General features: G+C 41.6%; 1 protein-coding gene across 8 annotated transcripts in view; it reads right to left on the bottom strand.

The window, feature by feature from the left end:
* ARHGAP15 (Rho GTPase activating protein 15) overlaps positions 1–21,978 on the bottom strand; it is a 380,707-nt gene that overhangs the window by 150,837 nt on the left and 207,892 nt on the right. For all 8 annotated transcript variants that reach the window (XM_028745310.2, XM_028745307.2, XM_077935836.1 and 5 more), the window contains 2 exons: positions 11,915–12,037; positions 314–412 (listed from right to left, as the gene is read on the bottom strand). In XM_028745310.2, the coding sequence (XP_028601143.2) occupies positions 314–412; positions 11,915–12,037 (222 nt within the window). The remainder of the gene's footprint in view (positions 1–313; positions 413–11,914; positions 12,038–21,978) is intronic.

Raw genomic sequence — 21,978 nt, 5'->3', positions numbered from 1 at the left:
TATATAGCAACAGTGGACTAACATGGCTACTTCTGTGGAAATTATTACTAGTGGCATATATTTTGCAGGACTGGAGCAATGCTGGGGACTCCTCAGGGAAAAAAAGATGCCATTGCATCTCCGCTGTGAGAAAGACATGGAAACTAAATGATAGAAAGAAAGATGGAATGTTATGCAGCTACAGTTGTACCAAAGCATAATTTTTAACTCTTGTGCATCCCTGATGAGCAAGCTGGAGATATTAATTTAGAGTCTCAGTTGTAAATACAGCTTACGGAATGGGGGAAAGAATGTTGACGGTCAAACTACCCACCTCGATCTTCAACAGCTTTGATGCACGTCTTTACAAACTTAGGGACTGTGGCGCCATCAAGTTCACACACTTTGTGCAAAGGGGAACCGAAAACTTGATCTAGAAAAGACAAAGATAGAGGGGGCGGGAATTAAAATAGTAGCATAGGCTGTAACACAAAATAAGCTCTCCTGGTGTAAGTAAAGAGGTTGGTAGCGGAAAAGTGGTAAAGTTTATTTTGCCATTTAAGTAGACTTTATGAAAATTTAGCTTAACAGAAATCAGACAAGTGAACAGCAAACTATCATTTCCCTCATTTTACTTGTCCTGAATCATGGCATCTGTTTTTGCTCAAAACAGGGAATGCATAAGGACCTAATCCAATAAATGTTAGTTGTATGAAAATAACACCGAAATCAATGGCACACCCCATTAGGTTTGTGTAGTGTAGCAGAGCCATAGAGCCGCCACCCTCCTGACCCTACCCTCACTATAGCTTTTGTTGCTGGCACTGGCATAGCCAGGGCTGCATGGATGCTAGGGTGGAAGTGCCAGATTGTGATTGTGGCCCCAATGTCACCACTGCCCCAGCACCACCCAGGAAACTCTCGAAACCATTGGTGGGTTTTGTCCCTCTAGACCAGCCACTATAGAATGTTACATATTACCTCTAGGGTGAGAGATAGAATGCCTCTAGATACCAGCATTTCCAGTGATGGCTGCCTGGGGAATGTTCTCCCCAGGCAAAGACGCTCCTGTTCACCAAAGCATTTGGCTCATTGTCAGTTATGGGACTCAGCTATACAGGTGCATTTAAAGCGCACTTAAAACATTATATTTGCATTATACAAATGTGACACTTAGATGGCGATGGTGAGCTTATGGCAAATACAATATATTTTTCAAAACATCTTTAAAAAAAGCATTTTCACAGCATTTTTATCCGTGTCTCAACTCCATCATGGAATTGAGTATTCCAAGCCAGTATTGGTGATCATCTTTTAGTATGATGGGGTAGGATTGGTCTTTATGTTATTGCAGGGCAGGAGGAGTAGAAAAATGACAAATAAGCAAATAAATAAACCTGGTACTGTAAAATCCCCTAAGCGTTGTGCACTGACTTATGGAAGAGCATATGTGAAGTTTTGTGCAGTCTTTTGGTCAGCATATCACATTGTTGCATGGATTACATAGATGTGTGTTAAAATAATACTCTAAAGCAGGTATGGTAAACTTGCAGCCCCAATCTGGATTGCTAACCTATATCTGACTACTTGCCAGTTCCCTGAAAAGTGTTGCCCATTTTATTGTTTCAGTGGTGGCTTCAGCTGCTTCTGAGTACTGCAGAAACAAGAGGGTGCGTACCAAAGTGCTCCATGTTTCACAATTGCTCGTAAAACACTGGAACAGATAGAAGCACCCCTTCCTGCTTCCAGAACTCTCTAACCAGGTCACAATGGTTCCCTTGCCCTGCGCCACATCATCACAGTTGCAATGGTGGCGGCTTTCTACTTGTCACCACAGAAGTGCTGTGGAAACTGCTGTCACTGCAGGCTATGACTGAGAGGTGGCAGTAGGGGTGTTTGTGCCGTTATGTGTGGAGAGTGCTTGTTAGCGGCATGTGTGTATGTAGGCTGCATGTGTGGAGCGTTTGTGTGCTTTAAGTGTGGTCTGGTGATGAATATGTTGTCTTTGTGCAAGAGTGTCTGTGCATGCGCAGTTCTAAAGACCAGAGGTATGAAAGGTCATCAGTGTCAGTATGACATTTCAACCAATTCCCATTTTGACCAATGAACAAAAAACATTGACTTTGGTGTGAATGTCTTCACATTGCTGCTCGTTATTTCTGTGTGAATATCCAATATTTCTGAAAATAATGTACAGAATGCAAAAACACAAGGGAGCCAACCTAGAGCCAACCTTATACAGTGGGACCTCTGGTTACGAACTTAATTCGTTCCAGAGGTCTGTTCTTAAGCTGAAACCGTTCTTATCCTGAGGCGCACTTTCGCTAATGGGGCCTCCCACTGTGCGTGCACCAGAGGCACGTGATTTCCATTTGCATTCTGGAGCAAAGTTCGCAACCAGGAGCAGCTAGTTCCGGGTTAGTGGAGCTTGTAACCTGAAGCGTTCGTAAACAGAGGTGCCACTGTACACGTTTACTCAGAAGTAACTCCCACTGTGTTCTGTGGGGCTTACTCCAAGCAAAGTCGACATAAGACTGCCACCAAAGATATGACTAAGTTTCTTGGGAACCAAGGAAATGAGTCTATCACATCTAGCATAAATTTCATGGTCAGCACTTAGAATCATAGAATTGTAGAGATGGAAGGGACCCGAGGGTCATCGTCCTCCAACCCCTGCAATGCAGGAATCTCAGCTAAAGCTTCCATGGCAATCTTTGCTTTAAAGCCTCCAATGAAAGAGAATCCACCATCTTCTGAGAGAGTCTGTTCCACTGTCAAACAGCTGTTAACATCAGTACAACTTCATGTTGGGCAAGTACATACTGCAGTGTTCTAAACAGCAGCAGTGAGGAAGCAGACAGAAGGTGGGGGTGGGTAGTAAGACCACCTTATCACAGAGAGAAAGATTCCAGAGCGCACAGATCTACTGCTACAATGTTCTTAATTATATCAAAGTATTCAGGGAAATAATTTAACCACTGCAATTTATCATGTTAGGAGTCAGTTTTACATCATTTACAGTTAGCCTGCCTCTGGAAAACCTTCCCCACCTCCTTGTATTTCCTCCAAGGTTTACAAAACAGACCTCCCACCAATTGGAAAGTGCTTAATTCTGATTTTAAGGGGAAATCATGGTTTTTTATAAGAATAAGTTGTCCCCGGCCCTTGACAACACATGTAAATGGCACGGTTTTACAGAACGAAATTGTATTTAATGCAGCTTTTTTGCGCTTCATGACCGTAAACCTCTGGCTGGCTGAGGGCATTCATCATGGAGCATGTCAGCATAACCAGGTTAGTGCTCTCAGATTACAAATTAGCTCCATCCTCCTTCATCTCTGCTATATATTTTTGACAAATTATGAAAAGAGTGCTCCGTAATGGGAACTTTGTCAGCAGAATCCAAATGAATCAAACCTATGAGGGAAACCATTCAATAGAAGCAGTTTAAAATGTTTAAACAATGTGGCTATAAGATCATCATTTAAACCAAGAGATAGTCTCCGCATACCTTTCCAGCAGAGCATGACACTTTGAAAATTGGTGTAGAGGCCTTTGACAGTACTTCTGTAATCAATGTTTCTTGGCAAAGCCTGCAGGAACCCTAGGAGGGCCATGTATAACTAACCATACAGTAACCTGCACGGCATTAAATATTATATTCACTCCTTCCACAAACAGGTCTGTCGAGGGTGAACCTGGATTTTGTGCTATTTTAAAGACGATATATTTCATCCTATAACACAGCATTCTTCAGCTTGGTGCCCTCCAGCTGTTTTGACCTACAACCACCATCAGCCCTAGTCAGAGTGGAAGTTTATGCAATAATAAAGTTACTAATCTAAGATGCCACAATACACTCTGTTGTTTTCCCTTTTTCATAGGAAAGGTGACCCGGAAACTACAACTAATCCAGAATGCAGCAGCCAGACTGGTGACTGGGAGTGGCCGCTGAGACCATATTACACCAGTCCTTAAAGACCTACGTTGGCTCCCAGTATATTTCTGAGCACAACTCAAATTTGTGCTGACCTTTAAAGCCCTAAACAGCCTCGGCCCAGTATACATGAAGGAGCGTTTCCATCCCCATGGTTCAGCCCAGACATTGAGGTCCAGCGCCAAGGGCCTTCTGGCGGTTCCCTCACTGTGAGAAGTGAGGTTACAGGGAACCAGGCAGAGGGCCTTCTCTGTTGCGGCACCCGCCCTGTGGGACGCCCTCCCATCAGATGTCAAGGAAATAAGCAACTATCTGACTTTTAGAAGACATCTGAAGGCAGCCCTGTTTAGGGAAGTTTTTAATGTTTGAAGTTTTATTCTGTTTTTAGTCCTCTGTTGGAAGCCACCCAGAGTGGCTGGGGAAATCCAGCCAGATGGGTGGGGTATAAATAATAATAAAAAAATTATTTTATTTATTATTATTATTACTATTATAATGCAAAGACATTCCAGTGCCAAAATGATCTAATGGCATACCCATGATTCTGAGATCATTTGGATGTGTCTTCAGATTACTTTGTGGATACATTCATGTGATGGTTACTCAGAATATTTCTAAATGCATGAATACAGATGTACAGGGTATAGCATTTTTGTTATAAAAGGGATCTCCCTTCAATATATAAGATCCCATGATAATCAAATTGCTACAATCTAATTTCTACATATTTTTGCCAATAAAAATCTAAAGTTGCACAAAATATTCACTTGATTCGTAAGGAGAAAGAATATATACAATATTTATACAAACTGTTTAATTATTGAGCATGTTCACTTTTTGAGTCTGCTTATTGCCAGTGCTTTCCCCTATGTACCAAGGCTTCACTACCACCCTTAAAATTGATTAGGATTTTACTTATAGAATGGTGACAGCCAATTGGAAATCATAAAATAAATCATGACATCACAACAGTGTTGTAAGCCAGTTAGATTTGGCTATATGCTGCTATCAGTGAAGTTGTCCAGAGTGATCCTATTCATGACAAATGCTTCCTAAATGTTCTCTGCAACAATCTCTTCAAATTGCCAAAAGAGGGCATGCCTATTGATATCACTGAAAATATTTGTGGAAAGTCATCCAATCTTTGGCCAAGCCCTGCCTTATAAAAACCGGCTTCTGAAAGATTTCAGTATCCAAAGCTAGGATGACAGGTTTCCCATGTTTGGAGTGGCATGTACCAGAAATTCAGGCAGAGGCTAGACCCTCCTCAGTTATGAAGGTGTTGTTATGTTGCAAGCCACATGAAGTCAGAGCAGACACCAAGATCTCTGAAGCTGCCTGAAGGGATGCAGTTAGGCAAGGCTTCAGCCAGATGAAGCAAGCCACACTTTGGATCTGTGTACCCAAAAAGTTGGTTCATGGGGGGGGGGCACAAATAGTTTTGAAATTATCTTATGGGCTGGATACCACACACAGGGTACGCCCGGATCTAGAGTACTAGGAGATGATTGAAATCTTTGTCAAATATAAGAGATGGAAATCTAGATGAACATTAAAAAAACTCCACATCTCTCTTCTGTGTCTAAATATTTTAGCTCTTCCTACGATAAGGAAACAACCAGAACATCTTTTCCAATAATGAAAACAATAACTGTTCCTGAGGGAATAAAGAAAGCAAAAGGGCTTTGATTTATTAGCAAAAGGGCACTTGAGACTTCTACTTTTTTATGTAACGGGAAGGGGGATGGTGGTGGTAGGCAAAGATGTACACAGCACTCCTAACCTCCTGTTATGACAGTTTATGTTTCCTATCCAGCTTATTTAGCTCAAATGTCTGGGAAATAGACACAATTACCACCTTATGGAATGCTACTTAACTTTAAATGCTCCCTCCTGAATAGAAACCCACATTGTCCTCTCAAAGTTTATTCCAGTTTCTCAGGAATTGCTCCCTCAACAGGCTTCAGAAATGTTCTTGTTCATCATTTAAAAATTTCAGCTAATGAAATATTTTTTTATTATAGTAAAGAAAATTCCCATATAAAGAGCTGTTCACAATAAGTTGTTAAAAGAGGCAAAAGAAAAAGAAAAAAGAGAGCTGCATTCTATGCCCTTATACAGCTTTAATCATTCACTCTTTCAGCTGTTATCAATTTAAAACCAATGAAACTCCCACACTGAGTCCATTTGAGCAGTCAATTTTAATATCTTGAGGCATCTGTAGTTATTCTGAATTGGCTGCAAAAGCAGAACTAACAACTTAAGCTCTAACCATAAGTCTACATCAGGCTGGTAACTCATACATCAAACACCGACAGTTAGTCAATACTATAGTATGAAAAAACCAACAACCATTTTTAAGAAGAGCAGTATATTCACAATGTGTTCGGCAGCATGGTTCGCATTATGAGTTGCTGATATATGCACATAAAAACCATCCATTTGAGGTAGTAGTGGACATGACAGCTTTGTATGTGGATATAAAAGGAGACACAAGGAAAGGATGGGAGAGCCATTCTGAAGTTCTGAGGCATGTAATATGATGATTACAGCTGCAATGAATTGCCTGCCCTGCTTAAAAGAAGCAAAATAGAGTTTGTAGACATGACACTCTTCAAGGATTGGAAGGGTAACTCTTCCCAGGCAACCCCACAGTTTATGTGGCAAAAAGGCAAAAAACAAAAACAAAAACCCCAAACAAAAACCTTGTGTGCGCATCCATTAATTATCCATTGTGCCCCCCCCCCCGCCCTAAAATAATGTTTAGGGGTATTCTCATTTTTCTACTCATATTGAAATACTGCCCTTCAATGATGCCAAACCTAGATTCACAAAATGTTTAGGGGTCTGCACCCCCCTGCATCCCCCCAGAAAAAATGGACTGGTTATATCCCACCTTTCCCCTGAAGACATGGGGGTATTGTTCATGGGGTCATCTCTTATATGTATTATCTTAATATACTGTGAAGTTGGGCTGAAATTTTGGTTAGATAAAAAAAAAAAAAAGGAAATGGCAATGGGGAAAATTGTCCCATCTCTTCCCACCCCCACTCCTTTCTTAACCATCTTTTTTAAGTTGCAGCAAGTGTCATTGGATCTCATACTCTACTCAAAGAGCATTTCTGTGGAAGTGTTATTGTTCCAGGAGCATTCCTGGGGGTGGGTGGGATAGCTGCGCCAAAATAACTGGAATATAAAAGTATGTCCTTAAAAATGTGGGTTGCTATCTATTCTGTTTGAGGCTTGGGGTTTTCGTGAGAAGAGGTGACAAATACCAAAGCCTTGCCCAGGCCCAAGGGCCAGTCAAATCAGTGGGCCTTGCTAGTTGAGTTTAGGAAGATGCTATCTCAACAAATATTATGTTACCTGAGGTCTTAAAAAGGTGGGCAAAGCTGGACCTGCCAGTGGTTCAACCTCTCTGGGAGAGCTGCTTTGAAGGGCCAGTAATCTTTTCTGTAGTCACATGCTCCTATGTGGTTGTGGAGCAGGAGAAGCTGCAGGTGAACCACCCTCACTTAGAGCACGGCAGAGATGCCACAGCATCAGATTGGTGCAGCATAGAAGTGGTGCTGTGGCTCCTCCCAAGTCAAGGACAAGTGAGCGTAACAGAGTCCTCCTTAGGTTTCGCGACTGCAAACCTCAAGTCCAATATACAAATGGCAGGTAAATCTCCAGGACTGGCATTGCCATGCAGCAGAATGAAGTGACCTGTTTCAGGCTTCCATAAGCACTGGGAAGATGGTTGCAAGAACTGGTGTCTGTGATGGTGGACACCCCAAAGGGGAGAAGGGTGAGCTTCGTATCTAGTGGACCAGCACTGGAGTACTACCAAATGCCCCATTCATAACCAAGTATCTGGCAACAGCATTGAAGTGTGTCCGTCAGCCGGCATTCAATGGCATTTGGGGCAGTGATGGGGAATGTACAACCACAGGCCTAATTTCATATAGCCCCTGGATGCTGCACTCTTGCTCTTTGAATCACCTCCCTGGGAATCAATTTTGTGTGAGAGAGATTGAGGAGGGAGGCAGAGAAAGAGACACAGATGCCAAGGAGTAAACCCAAGGAGTGGAGAGGGGCAAGGTTGTGAGAAGGCTAACATCAATGAACACAGCTGATGCGTTGCTCTGCATAGAGAATTTTGCCACAGCTTTTATGTATAGTTAATGCATGATTGTTTTTAAATAGCTTTGATCTGATTTGCGTTTTTAATGCTATTCGGAGTACTTTGGGCACAAATGTGGCAAATACATAAACAGATAGACATTTTACAAAATGTTTAACTCTCACTTCAAGTTTTATGCCTTGCAAAAATAGTTAGTAGGAATGTTATCTCCCTTGAAGAATAACTCTTGTAATAAAAAAGGTATGCAAATATGCTCCATTCTAAACTTTTCTGCCCTACCATGAAAAAATGAAAACAAAACCAAACCAAAAAAATGAAAAAGTGTGGAAATAAACAATTTCTCAAGCCATTTAATTCACCTATAAAAAATTAAATAGATGCTTTCTAGGACATGAAATTTGGCCAACTCTTTTATTTTTAATCTGTGTCGTTCTATTTTGCTACTTAAAAATGTTTTAATACAAGCCTTAAAAATTAACATTTAAAAGCGCTTTCTGTCAGGGTAAGCATTGCAACTGCATTTTCATAACATTTTAACAGATTAAGGGATAAACTCAACTGAAGACAATGAAGGAACCTTATCAAATGAGCATTTCACATAGACTTACTGGAGACTGGAATTAAGCTCTGCTAACGAATCTTAACTCATTTGCATGGCCAGAACCTAATCCTAATGAAACTTCATGGTAGAAAACTAACATGCTTTTTCTTCTTGCAACATTCCTCTGCTATTAAAACCATGCGCTTAACAAAAGGCCCCAGAACTGTATGGCAGAGCATGATACTATATGATTTGAGCATGGAACACATAAGACACCTCTATGCTAGCAAATCAGCATTCTAAAGCAATCCTGTCTAAAGAAAGATGTACATCTGCTCTTCCTTCAGAGACACATTAAAGGATGGATTTGAGTTATGCTAATGAATCTGGATTTGTTAGGAAGGATCACATCTGATCCCTATGTAATACCAAAGGAGATTCATCAGCTACACTTTATTAAACTAAAAAGAAGAAAAACCCAGAAACTGAAAGACAATAAATTAGAGCAGAAGACGCAACTATCTTACTTCAATATTCAACAAAATAAACTGCAGTGATGTGTAGCAGGCCTGCATAACTTATCACTCACCCGCCCCAAGTCCTCAGTTTGGCAGCCAGCAAATCCTCCTCTTTTTACAGTTACCTGGCATGCAGCAAAAACAACTGGAGGACCACTATGCACATGTGGGTCACTAATTCTATAGGCCTGATGTAAGGGAAATCATTTGACAAACAGTCTGAGGACACTTTGGAACACAGGATTTGGGTCATCACGTGATCAGACTGCATGAATGTTGCTCATATGTTTAGAAGGTTAGAGGACGTAAGGGGTCGACTCGCATTTCACTTTAAACTGCAGTTTGAAATAAACGATAATTTATGATGAACAATGTGCTGGTGTATGCTGCTCAAATCATGGGCATTTTGCTAGTTTTCTGCTCCTACATGTCCTCAGATTAGGGGAAACAAACCATGCTGTATAGACCACCTCAGTTAGCTTGGTCAGCAGGGGGCCTGATACACCAGCAGCATCTCAAATTTATCTCTCTGGCTCTGCACCTGGTGCAAACGTTCTGAGCCCCTCTAAAGATCAAGATCTTTTCTGGTACATAAAATGATACCTCTATGGACAATGGCATCCCCACACTCAACAGGGGCAGATCTTGGGGGTTGTTTGTAATACGGCATCCTGTACAGGGCCAACATTTGGCACCCCAAAATGGATCTTACCGTTTTGGATCTTCTCAATTTTGCACTGCCCCAGATTCTGGGCTAGTGCTGTACTGAGGAGGATCCAGAAAGGTCAGACACACCCAGGTCAGAGTAATACATGCCAGGTCACGGATGAGCGTGGCTGTATTACAGACTGACCTAGTAAATCATGTCCTCCATCATGGAGGGCACATGTTGCAGTGATGACTATAAACTGGCTTTTGTACTATTGGCCTAAGTTTACCTCCAGTATGCTATAATTCAGTAGGAACAAGAATAAAACTTAAATGAGAGAACTCATAATTGCATTAACACAGTGCTCATGAATCCAGTGGTGTTCTGTTAGTGCAAGTGGCCAATGCAATCATTATATAAAACCTCAATGTAACAAAGGCAGGCAAGCTGATGAATTGCTAACTTTACACTGTTTGATCTTCCATATTTCCCCTCTGTGGAGCTGCCCTCATTTGCACTGGTTGAAGCCCTTCCATTAGTTCAAAATTGCTGGAATACAACCAGAACATCCTGTGTATAAAGGCTGTGCACAGCTGGTGCCAAAGAGCTTTTAACTACCTAATTTACATGAGCAGTTGTGGTTTTAACATGTATTCATTGGTGGCTGGGCAAGTTTTATACACAGAAATTGAGAAAATTAGATAAAAATCAACCTTTATAAAATACCATAAGCCTTTCACAATATCTGAACATGTCCACAAGATGAAAACAGTAACAGGGACAGCAATTTCTACTGAAGTATTATTCCAATCATAAAGGCAATTGCCCCAGCTGAGGAGATCCACCATGTATGGGGTGGAAAATTCATGAGGCTAAAGGATTGTCCCATATATTCCCATGAGCCAAGTAGGCATTATACACAGAATACATATGGGAATATCGAGGAATAAAGCATATCGGCTCCACCAATTTCCATTAGTTGATCAAAAGCTCTGAACTGAGCCTACGTACATACAAGCCATACACACATATTCTCTCTTCTTGCAATCTGAACCAGCATTTTTGTAGAGTGCTAATCTTGCACACAGAGACAATGTGCACACAGTTTTTATAAGCACAGATTGTATTTAGAGTCCCAAATCAACATGTGGAATTTGGGCAAGCCCTCAGATATGATCCCACTTCTCCATATCCCCAAATATCCAATGGTTGGCTGCTGTCAGAACAGGATGCTGGATCCAGCAGGCTCTTCATCTGTTCTTATATCACATAGCTAGGGCTGTAGGCAACCCCCTTTCAGGCCATCTTGGGGAACAAAGAGGTGTATGCATGTGAATGTATCTTTTAAGTTTATGTCCACTGTGTTTACATCACAGCAAACACCATTCTGGTAGGTAGAAATTAAACCTTTGACACTCAGAGAACTCCTATCAACTCGTATGGATAATGTGAATCCCAACAATTTCCACACACTAAGCAACCATGGTGCTAAAGGCGTCTCTTTTGCTATCTTGTTCCTCATTTCAGCAACTTAATTCTCAGAGCAGGCACCACAAACGTACTGAAGTTTGGGGTCAGACCTCTTTCTGTTATGCAAAATGTGGCATGCCTCAAGTATGCATAACATATAGAAGTATAACCCTTCCACATGTTAAACTTAAGAAATCTACTTACGTTTGGGTTTTCTTCAACATAACTGGCTAGAAAGACTAACCAAGAAACCTAAGGGCATGGCCAATACACATGCAGACATATTTTGTCACACAGGAAGGTTTCAGCATGTGGTCCAACACAGCCTGCTTCCTTTATTCCCCCTCCCCAGCTGGCCTCTGACACACACAAAAATGCAGTATGAAGCCTATTGAACAGACCAGCAGATATTTGCATACCTATCATTTCCCATGAGACCCAAGAGCTAGTGAAGGGTGGAGGGAGAGAGAGAAGGAGAAATGGGGTTTCATTGAACCTAGTACTCATCTCTCCAGTTTGTATCATTTTTTAAAAAGCACTGTAACAATACTTTGAAAACCACTGTTAGTCAAAATAAATTATTATAAGAACTGTGGCCAGGTCAATGAAACAGGGATACTCAACAATTATACACACATGTGAGCGCAAGCGTGCATATCACATACACACAGAGAGAGATAAAGAGGACACACACCTTTAATGATCCCCTTTTCTTGCAACGTTTTCAGTGAAGGTCTTCGAGTGATAAACTTCTTTAGTCTGCTTTTAACTCGGTTTTTGTCAGTTGTATCAGAAGTGCTGTAGTTCAGCCTGAAAACTGAAAGAAAAAAAATCAAAGAAAAAAATTAACAGGATGTTATGTTCCAACATAGAAAGCTTTGCTGGATATCTTTGGGGAAAACTGGCTATATATTCTGTCCAGCAGTCTATGTGGGATGATCCAAAAAGAAGCTGATTAATATTATTTTGAATAAACATTGTGAGTTGAGAGAGTCATATTAGTAATGGTTCATGTTATTGGACAGCTATCAATATACTTGTGTAAATTTTGAATGCATACCAAAAATTTGTATCTCTAGCACATATGGTTCTCCACTTGCAAATTAAAGTGTGCTATTTATTATTTCCTAGGCAAATAAAATGGTGGGTTGGACAATATGATAATACTGGGAGAGGTCTGATTCTCTGTGCCAAGTATGGAAAAACATGATATATCCAAAGCACTGGTACATAAAAGAAATACTTCATATGGAAGCAAAATCCTATGCATGCTTACTCAGAAAGAAGTCCCATGTTCAATGGGACTGACTTCCAAGGAAATGTCAGAATGAATGAAATTCCAACTAAATACCAGAAAGAACTTGGTAACAGTAAGGGTTGTGCAACAGTTGAATGGACTCCCTAGGAAGGTGGTGGACTCTCCTTCATTGGAAAGTTTTAAAGCAGAGGTTGGATGGCTATATGTCATGGGTGCTTTAGTTGAAATTTCTGCATTGCAGGGGGTTGACCCTCAGGGTCCCTTACAACTGCACAATTCTATGATACTATTCTTTGGAACCCAACTCTCAGCATAGCAATGTAGCTCTTCAATATACAGGTAACTTGCATCTTATGTGGGGGTTACATTCCTGGACATTGTGCATATAAGAAAAATCCCGTAAAGCCAGAAACCCCTGGAACCAGGCCCTCTGCCTGATGGAGGGCTGCTTGCCCAGCTTTGTGAAAGAGGCACTAGGGCTCTGGCAGCTCTCTTGAGTCCTTGTGTCACCTTCCCAAAGCCCAATGAGCACGTCCTCGGTTTGGGGAAGGTAGCGCAAGGGCTCTGGGATGCTTCCAGAGCCCTCTCACCACTTTTCCAAAACCAGGTAAGCCCACAATTGCAGTTCTGCATAGGTGGGGGATAGGAGCAAATAAATGGAGATTGGGTTTACCCCCGCAAAGCTACAATCACATAAGTAAATTAAGCGTAAGCTGTGAGTTACCAGTAAACCCTAAGGAATCTGAGATAACAAGGTTATGCGTCATCCATGGTGCACCCTTAGGTATGACCTCTTTTAGATTGGAAGGAATAAACAGTAAACAAAATTTTGATATGGCTTGCTTAAAGACAAAAAATAAATAAATCACCATATGTGTATGTGTGTGTGGTTTAATTATTATCCCCTCTCCACAAGGATCCCTGCAAATGATAGCTCTGTGAAGGGCTAGAGAAGGAAATGCCACCAAACAACAATTTGCATGATGCTTTGGGGAAACCATGACACCACGTACAATTTTGGTGTATGTATGCTTCCTGCACTACCTTTGTTGACAAGGAAGAAAGAAAAGGGTGTCATCTGCACATATGAACAGATTTCTTTTGTGCAGATCTAGGAGTCAAGATCCAGGGCACCATACAACATTCCTGAAAGCTTTGTAATCACTCTTAGCACAGATTGTGTTCCAAATGCATAAAGTCCTATTTCATTTTCCCTGCAAGTAAACTGCCCAAGATACAACAGGTTGTGAACCAAAATTAGAAACGCATTACTGGACTTCTTTAAAAAGAAAAGAAAGAGCATTTGTTAAGAGGGGACAAATGAAATGATACATTTAAAATATGCCCCGTCCTCAAACCAGGGCGAGTTCACAAAGCCTACTTCACAAGAGAATTCAGGGATACTGTGCTATATATTACAAATTTGTCAGTAAGAATCAAAATAAAACATTTTCTTTTTCACTTTGCTGCTCTCTAGGGATAAAAACGTGCCAGATTTTTTCATTTTAAAATAAATACAACATACCCAATTAAGGAGAGCAACATTTAAACACATGCCTATGATAATCAGAGCATACTTTGCTTCTGATTTCACTACTGATTTGAACAGAGGATTGTTCCATTTTCCCACAGCACTGAACTGACCCCACACATACTTTTACAAGTTAGTAATCACAAAGGACATATAAAAGGACACTTTTACTGGAACATTTGCAGCATGGGACAATAATCCATCACTTACGAAAAAATAAAATTCACATTTTTAGTGGTAGCATTCTTAGGACGATATATCATAGAATACAGAGATTAGTGTTAAATTAATGGCTGGCTCTTTTGTTCGTGTTCTATTTTGGACCTTCTGGGTTCAAATGGGAACAACCCTTGGCAGTGATATACTAAAATTCCAGGGCACTCAGCCTTACTGTATAAAGAGAAATAGAAACAGCATTTCTGATGCTACAACCTTGGTGGCATGAGGGAAATGTTATAGAAAATGCTATCTGTTCTCTATGGACTGGATTCACCTAACAAACCCAGTCAGTGGGAGCCTTGTGAATGAGCTTCTGCTTCTGCAACAGGGTTTTCCCCACCTCCCGCTGTGCCCCCTGAAATTGGCTTGGGGGCTGGAAGAAACCCCAGAACAGTGGGGCGGGATTGTTCTGTCTGGAAAGTTGATATGCTTATGCAGCAGATGGAATGTTTGTAACAGCACAATGTTGAATTCCACCCCAGTTGTTTAATTGCTTTTCTTCACTTTGTAAAACTGCACATATAATAATATCTGCATAAAACTTACATATCTGCACATATAATAACAATGCATACAGACCTAGGTCTAAATAGAGCCCACTTACATATTTCATTAAAATGAATGGGACTTCAAAGTGCTTATGTTTCATTGGGCGGCATCCATGGCACAAATTTCCTAGATAAACAGTTGTACTACTTCAAGTGTGCCAAGGTAGTCCTTGCTTAGTAGCAGCTCCCTTATCAGCATCAATGATTTGCACACAGTTTCAAGTGATTATGTCGATAAACTAAGGTAAGTTGCTCCGTAGCACCACCAACAGCTCCCTGCATGGTCTTTTATGTTCCCTCATTATGGTCTCTTTCTGAAGAACTTTTATTTCGCAGTTTACAAAACATTTACCCTAAACCCCATGGGCTTACCACCTGTGATTAATTCCTGCCCAGTACGACGTTCTCTTAGTACTTTGGGTGTGTGTCGAGAGCATTGGTTTTTGAAGAACTATCCATTAATGACTTTCTGAACTGTGACAATGGATATTGACAGTGCTTGTCAGACTAAAGCACTATTGATTGCTTCACATCATGTGTATAGCAAAAACAATTTCTTTCAAGTGCCGCTTTCCTAACTGAAATACATTAGAGCAGCGCTGATCAGTTCATTACGATGCCCAAAATTATAGCATGTAATGCATCCGAAAAGAAAGGATTCAGGAAACACACACACACCTCTTGTGTAAGAAGTTGCTGCAATTCAATGTTGTTTATTTGCTATTTTGAAAGAAAGAAAGAAAGAAAGAAAGAAAGAAAGAAAGAAAGAAAAAAAGAAAGAAAGAAAGAAAGAAAGAAAGAAGGCAAACCTCAAAGTGCTTACTCCAGCATAGCCTCATTATGACTAAGGGGTTTCCAGGAATGACATTAAAATGATCAAGCACATTGTTATAGAAAGTCTCTTTTACAGCCAACTTTTCCTGGCATTAGCCTCCTTATCCCACCTCATGTACAATCAATCACCATGAAATTAAAGTGACCCGTGCAAACAACATTAGAAGAACTGGCTAATAGAACATGTTAAAATTGTTAAAATACTTGGAAGAAAAGAAAAGCCTTCACCTGCTTCTGAAAACATGTTAAAGTGGGTGCCCGGCAGGCTTCTCTGGAAACAGTGTTTTGGAAAAGCAGGAGGATACCATGAAAAAGCCTTCAGAGATGATCTGTGGCCCAGAGAGTTCCATATGGGAAGAATCATTCTTTCAAATTCTAGAGAAACAAGCCTTGCCAGGCTTTAAAGGCTAAAACCAGGGTCTGGAAACATATTGGCAGCCAAGGCAGCTGAGTGAGAACTTTTGTAGCCTAGCACGATCCAGTGATCTGAGGAGTGAATGGATTTCCACCTGTCTTATATAACTGCTGACTCTGGCCAGACTTGTTTCTCTATCTAGGTTCAACTGCTTACAGATGGCCCAAATCTGTCCTTGGAGCCCTCCTTGAGTCCACCTTGCAACTTGTCTATTTGCCTCAGTCTGACATTCAGCCACTACATCTAATCAACATTTTCTGCCCACCACACTCATTACTGATTGGGGAAACAAACCAAGTGTGTGCACCCCAATGTATTTTCCAATACATACTGATGACAGAACAACAAAACCACAGTGCAGTCCATTGTAGTTATTTGGGGAAAATAACAAAAAATGGCTCAACTAGGAAGTTCTACTCTGTGGCATGGCCAGTACGAAATAAATAATCCTCCATTTTCAAAAGCTCTAGGGCTGAGAACCCCTTGGAAAGAAGAGGGAATATAAGATACATGTGTCCATCTTGTCTATTTAAGTCCCATTCCAGCTACCATTCAGTTGGCCTGATATCACCAGAGCCTAGATGGTATGAAATGTTGGAATACAAACTACATTTTGTTGCAGGTGCCAAGAGAAAAACCTTGGCAGGCCAGAAGCTTTGCCTTGTCCCCCCCTTGACTATGACTACCCACTGACTGTAAATGATTTTTACCCAATGGATCTGTGAACTTCTAACCTGAGAACACACATCAGATGCCATTTCCTCATATAGCAAAAGCCTTCTATGTGCTGGAAAGGATGCCAAATCTTAGTTGTCCGCGCAAATCAATGCTGACACATAATCAGCATTTATCTTAATTAGCCCTGAAATATGTGAGAAGAGTGACAGTGTGACACATATCACTGCACAAATATATCAGCAGCAAGTTAAAAAAGAAAGCAAAGAGAGAAACATGTTTGTGGTTGGCTGGGGGACACTCTGAAGACCAAGGCCTGGTCATCGCACAACTACATTGTTAGAGAGTCAAAGGTTGCAATATAGCTGAACTTAAATCATTCTGAATGTGTCCGTATGGTCTTTCTGTACAAGAGGTGCCCACAGCTGCCTAGTAGAATTGTGGAAGTAAAGGGAGGGAATTGGACAATGAGATTATGTGCTGAATCATTTTATACTAATATGACAACAACTTAATTTTCAATATTGCTATTCTATGTCTTGTGGCTATGCAGTAAAGACTCAATAAAATTATGGTGAATTGTATTTTTTGGAGGAAAAAAACTTTTCTCCATGAAATACTTAGCGGGGTTTTTTGTTGATTTTTTTGTTTTGTTTTGCAGATCTGGTTGTCATTGCTGCAAGAATAAATTAAAGTATATGACTTCTGAATACTACTGTCCCAGATATACTCTTTCTTTCAAGGTATGTTCATTTTGGTTTGGGTTTAATTAGAATGGATTACATTTCAGGAATTCATTACTGAAAAAAATTTATCACATAGGAGAGATTGCACATAACCAGTAGCACACGTACACAGGATAACCCAAACTTCAACAATTTCCTTCAAATGCTAAGGGATTCAAATGCTAAGATTAGAAAAAGCTCCCTGTCTCAGAGCTAGTACAGATATTACTACAACTGTTCTATGCACAAATAACTGCTCTGGCATGACCATGGGCCTTTTTCAGGTGGAAACCTCCCCTCCCCCGCTTACCACATGCTTACATGTATGCTGGGACATCGGGAGGGTGGCCAGCAGGAGCTAACCCCTCTTCCTACTCAGTGAGTGGGAGCAAGGGTGTTGCCAGAAGCTCTGCTTAAGAAGGCTGAAGCCAGCTGGTTCTCATCAGTGCATTCCCCTCTGTGTCCTTGAAGGCTGATTAGCTGCAGGTGGAGTCACTCTGCCTTCTCCTCTTCAGGCTGCAATTCAGCAGGCGAAGATAACTCCTAGCCCATGATAATGTATCATCTTCTTCTTCTTCTTCTGAGTAGCTTTTCATTTCAGGCCCAGGAATATCAACTAAAGCACCTATGATGGGTGGCCATCCAACCTCTGCTTTGAAACCTCCAAGGAAGGAGAGTCCAGCATGTTTTGAGGGAGTCCGTTCCATTGTCATAGAGCTCTTACCATCAGAAAGTTATTCATGGTGTTTAATCGGAATCTCCTTTCTTGTAATTTAAATCCATTGGTTTGAGTCCTACCCTCTGAAACAGGAGAAAAAAAGCTTGCTCCATCTTCCATGTGACAGCCCTTTAGATATTTGAAAGTGGCTGTGGCGCTGTGCGTTAAACCACAGAGTCTAAGACTTGCCAATCAGAAGGTCGGCGGTTTGAATCCCTGCAGTGGGGTGAGCTCCCATTGTTTGGTCCCTGCTCCTGCCAACCTAGCAGTTCGAAAGCACGTCAAAGTGCAAGTAGATAAATAGGTACCGCTCCTGTGGGAAGGTAAACGGCGTTTCCGTGCGCTGCTCTGGTTCTCCAGAAGTGGCTTAGTCATGCTGGCCACATGACCCGGAAGCTGTACGCCGGCTCCCTCAGCCAATAAGGCGAGATGAGCGCCACAATCCCAGAGTCGGTCACGACTGGACCTAATGGTCAGGGGTCCCTTTACCTTTATCATATCTTCTCACAGTCTCCTTCTTTCCAGGTTAACCATACCCAACTCCCTCAACTGTTCATCATAAGGCTTGGTTTTCAGACCCTTGATCATCTTGGTTGACCTCCTCTGCACAAGTTCCCGCTTGTCGATATCCTTATTAAATTGTGATGCCCAGACTTGGACACAGTACTCCAGGTGTAGTCTGACCAAGGCCAAATACAGTATAGTATTAACTTTCCTTGATCTGGACAAGCATAGGCAAACTCGGCCCTCCAGATGTTTGGGGACTACAACTCCCATGATCCCCAGCTAACAGGACCAGTGGTCAGGGATGATGGGAACTGTAGTCCCAAAACACCTGGAGGGCCCGAGTTTGCCTATGCCTGATCTGGACACTGTATTCCTGCCTCACACTGTTGACTCATGTTAAAGCTTGTAGTCTATTAAGACCTGAGAACTTCTTCACATGTACTATGGAAAGCCAGTTGTCTCCCTTCTTATATTTGTGAAGCTGGTTCTTCCTGCCTAAGTTACATGTTGGAATATTCTAGAAGAAACTTGTAAATGGTCTTGAACAAGTTGCTAGGCAACAGAAAATTTCCCCAGCAACAGGTATCCTTATTAGGGCATGCAACCAACTAAGTCTGGGTCAGTGTAAATAAGTATATGAATGAGTCAGCATTAGGTCTCTTTGGTTTTTTCCTTTTCTTTATTAATGACCAGTGTAATGTTTTGTAAATAATAAAGACTCTGAGAAACAGAACCAAATAGTGCTTATTCCTGTAACGGGAATTTCACTAAGAGATAGCTGGAATGCTGCTGCTGCTGCTGCTGCTGCTGTAAAGAAGTAAAAGATGCAATAAAACTTTTCCGTAAAAAGAAGTCTGCTGCAGAAAGAAATTAAAACCCAAGAGTAGATGCTCACACACCAACATTACATTAGTCCTTACCGAATTTCATTTTGTTAGTTTTGGCCCAGTTTTCCAATCTGAACTGCATTAAGTTGTAGCCCAATTCAATTCAGTTCTGCAGCATGGCATGTACATCTAGCCCAATTCAATTCATGTTCACATACATGACTAGGGGATGTCCTGTTTGCTTGAACTGAATGGCTCTTAGATGTCTATTCAGCATAGCATTTTATGTTGGCACACTGACCAACTGAACTTCCCTTTTCTCATAAGAGAGATGCCTGTCTTTCATGCAGTTGTGGCAATGGTGGCCAAAGGAAGACCACCTCTCTTGCTAAAAGAAAGAGGGAGGAGATCTCTTCAGCTACGCAGGAGGGGGGAAAAGACAGACAGAACCCACAGAAAAGCTCATCTGACTTATTTGCATTTCTTCACATGGGGACCAGCAGGGCAAGAGTTTTGTGGCACCTTCAGCTATTGACTCAATCAATTCTTTTCATTATTCAGACAGAAAGACCAAGGCTCTCCTCCGACACTTCGGAAATGCACTTTATTTGGATTTCAGTAGGATAAAGTGATGAAAACCTTAGATGCTTATCCAAAGCTTATCTTGTCTTTGAAAAAAAAAGAAAAAACTTTCTCCCCCAAGAGGTCTAACATATAAGGAAAGTTCTGTAGCAAATATAAATTGAACAGTTACAAACACACACACACACACGAAAACTCTATTATCAGGAAACGGCACCTGATGACAACATACACATGGCACACAGTTAATCATCAAAGTCCAAGCAGTGTTTTCAAGGGAAAACAACATCAAAACGTGTATGAAATCTAAGGGGGAGGGGTGTGGGTGAATGCCACAAACACAATTATACAATCAGTCCTTGATATCGAAGCCTTCCAAGTTCCAAATGAGTAAGCAAAAACAGAGAGAGGCCATTATTTTTCACTGTCCAGGGGCCCAGTTTTAAGTTGTGTGTGTGTGTGGTGTTGTTGTAAGGAGTTTAGAACTTGAATTCCACAATCACCAACATCTACCAGAAATCTGACAACCCTGTAAGTGACCAAATGAAAATGTCAAGGTATATTCACCTTCAAATCACATTTATTTATTTATTTATTTGTCTCCTAAGACAGATGCTGCTCAACCCCCAGTCTGGGACCCATTATGTGCAGTGCTGGATTTATGTACAGTGGTACCTCAGGTTACATACACTTCAAGTTATATACGCTTCAGGTTACAGACTCTGCTAACCCAGAAATAATACCTCGGGTTAAGAACTTTGCTTCAGGATGAGAACAGAAATCGTGCGGTGGTGGCACAGCAGCAGCAGGAGGCCCCATTAGCTAAAGTGGTGCTTCAGGTTAAGAATAGTTGCAGGTTAAGAACAGACCTCCGGAACGAATTAAGTATGTAACCAGAGGTACCACTGTAGGGCTAAGTAGGTGGAAGCCTAGGGCCTCTAAATCTAAGGGACCTCACCAACCTGCCCTCTCCTCAGTGCCGCAGTCTCCTCTTTCCCAGAATTGCAAACCCAAGACTTCATATGAGGGCAGGACAACTCGGGCCACTAAATCTAGGGGACCTCACCCGCTCCCCAGCACTGCAGTCTCCCCGCTCCCAAAATTGCAAACCCAAGACTTCATGCAAGGGCAGGGCAACTCAGGCCCAGCAATTATGAGACTCAGGGATAGCAAGTGGGGCCCAATTTGAAGCAGTGGGGAGCAACTTGATTTTTTTTTTTGTAGGGCCCCAGTTCACAGCGAAATTCTGCAAAATTTTGTAGATATAAATAAAATCCATCTAGATTGCCCTGGTGCGGGGGCCCGCTTAGGAGCAGCCCGCGGGGCCCAATTTGGCCCAATTGCTCCAATTGCCTTAAGGTTAGCCCTGATGAGACTGTGCAGGGGTTGGACTGACAAGCCCTGCACCTTCTAGGTCCCTGGTATCACCATTCAGAGTACAGACTCAAGGAGTTGTTATGTAAATAAAGTGGGGCACTTGTTGGAAATCAGTTTTGTCACCTCTTCCCCCCAAACCCCAAGACAATGAGCCCAGCCACCTTTTATTCACAGTCGCATAAGCACTACACTACAGCATGGCCTAAACCTGTATGTTCAACCACTGAAATATACACCCAATATGTAGCAATGGAGATTTATGTTACTGCTTTATGAATGAACACTGTGTTTTATGAATGGACTTTGTATTTTGTGAATTACCTAAGAGCCACCAATAGGGAGCTCTAGAATCGGACAGCTAACCAATTGGGTACTACCAAGCAGCGACCCCAATTGCTGAAAGCAGGTAACCAGCAGGGAATGCTTCAGCTCATCCTTTGCACTGTTGACTGAACACCCCCTGCTGTGCATGGAGAAAGCTCATAATGGAGAAAGCTCATAAATTGTATCCCTTCTGGCATCCTGGCCAACTCTATTACGCT

This window comes from Podarcis muralis, chromosome 1 (assembly GCF_964188315.1).
Source record: "Podarcis muralis chromosome 1, rPodMur119.hap1.1, whole genome shotgun sequence".
Classification (NCBI taxonomy): Eukaryota; Metazoa; Chordata; class Lepidosauria; order Squamata; family Lacertidae; genus Podarcis; species Podarcis muralis.
Note: the sequence above shows the minus strand (reverse complement) of the source record. Positions and strands in the feature narration are given on the sequence as shown.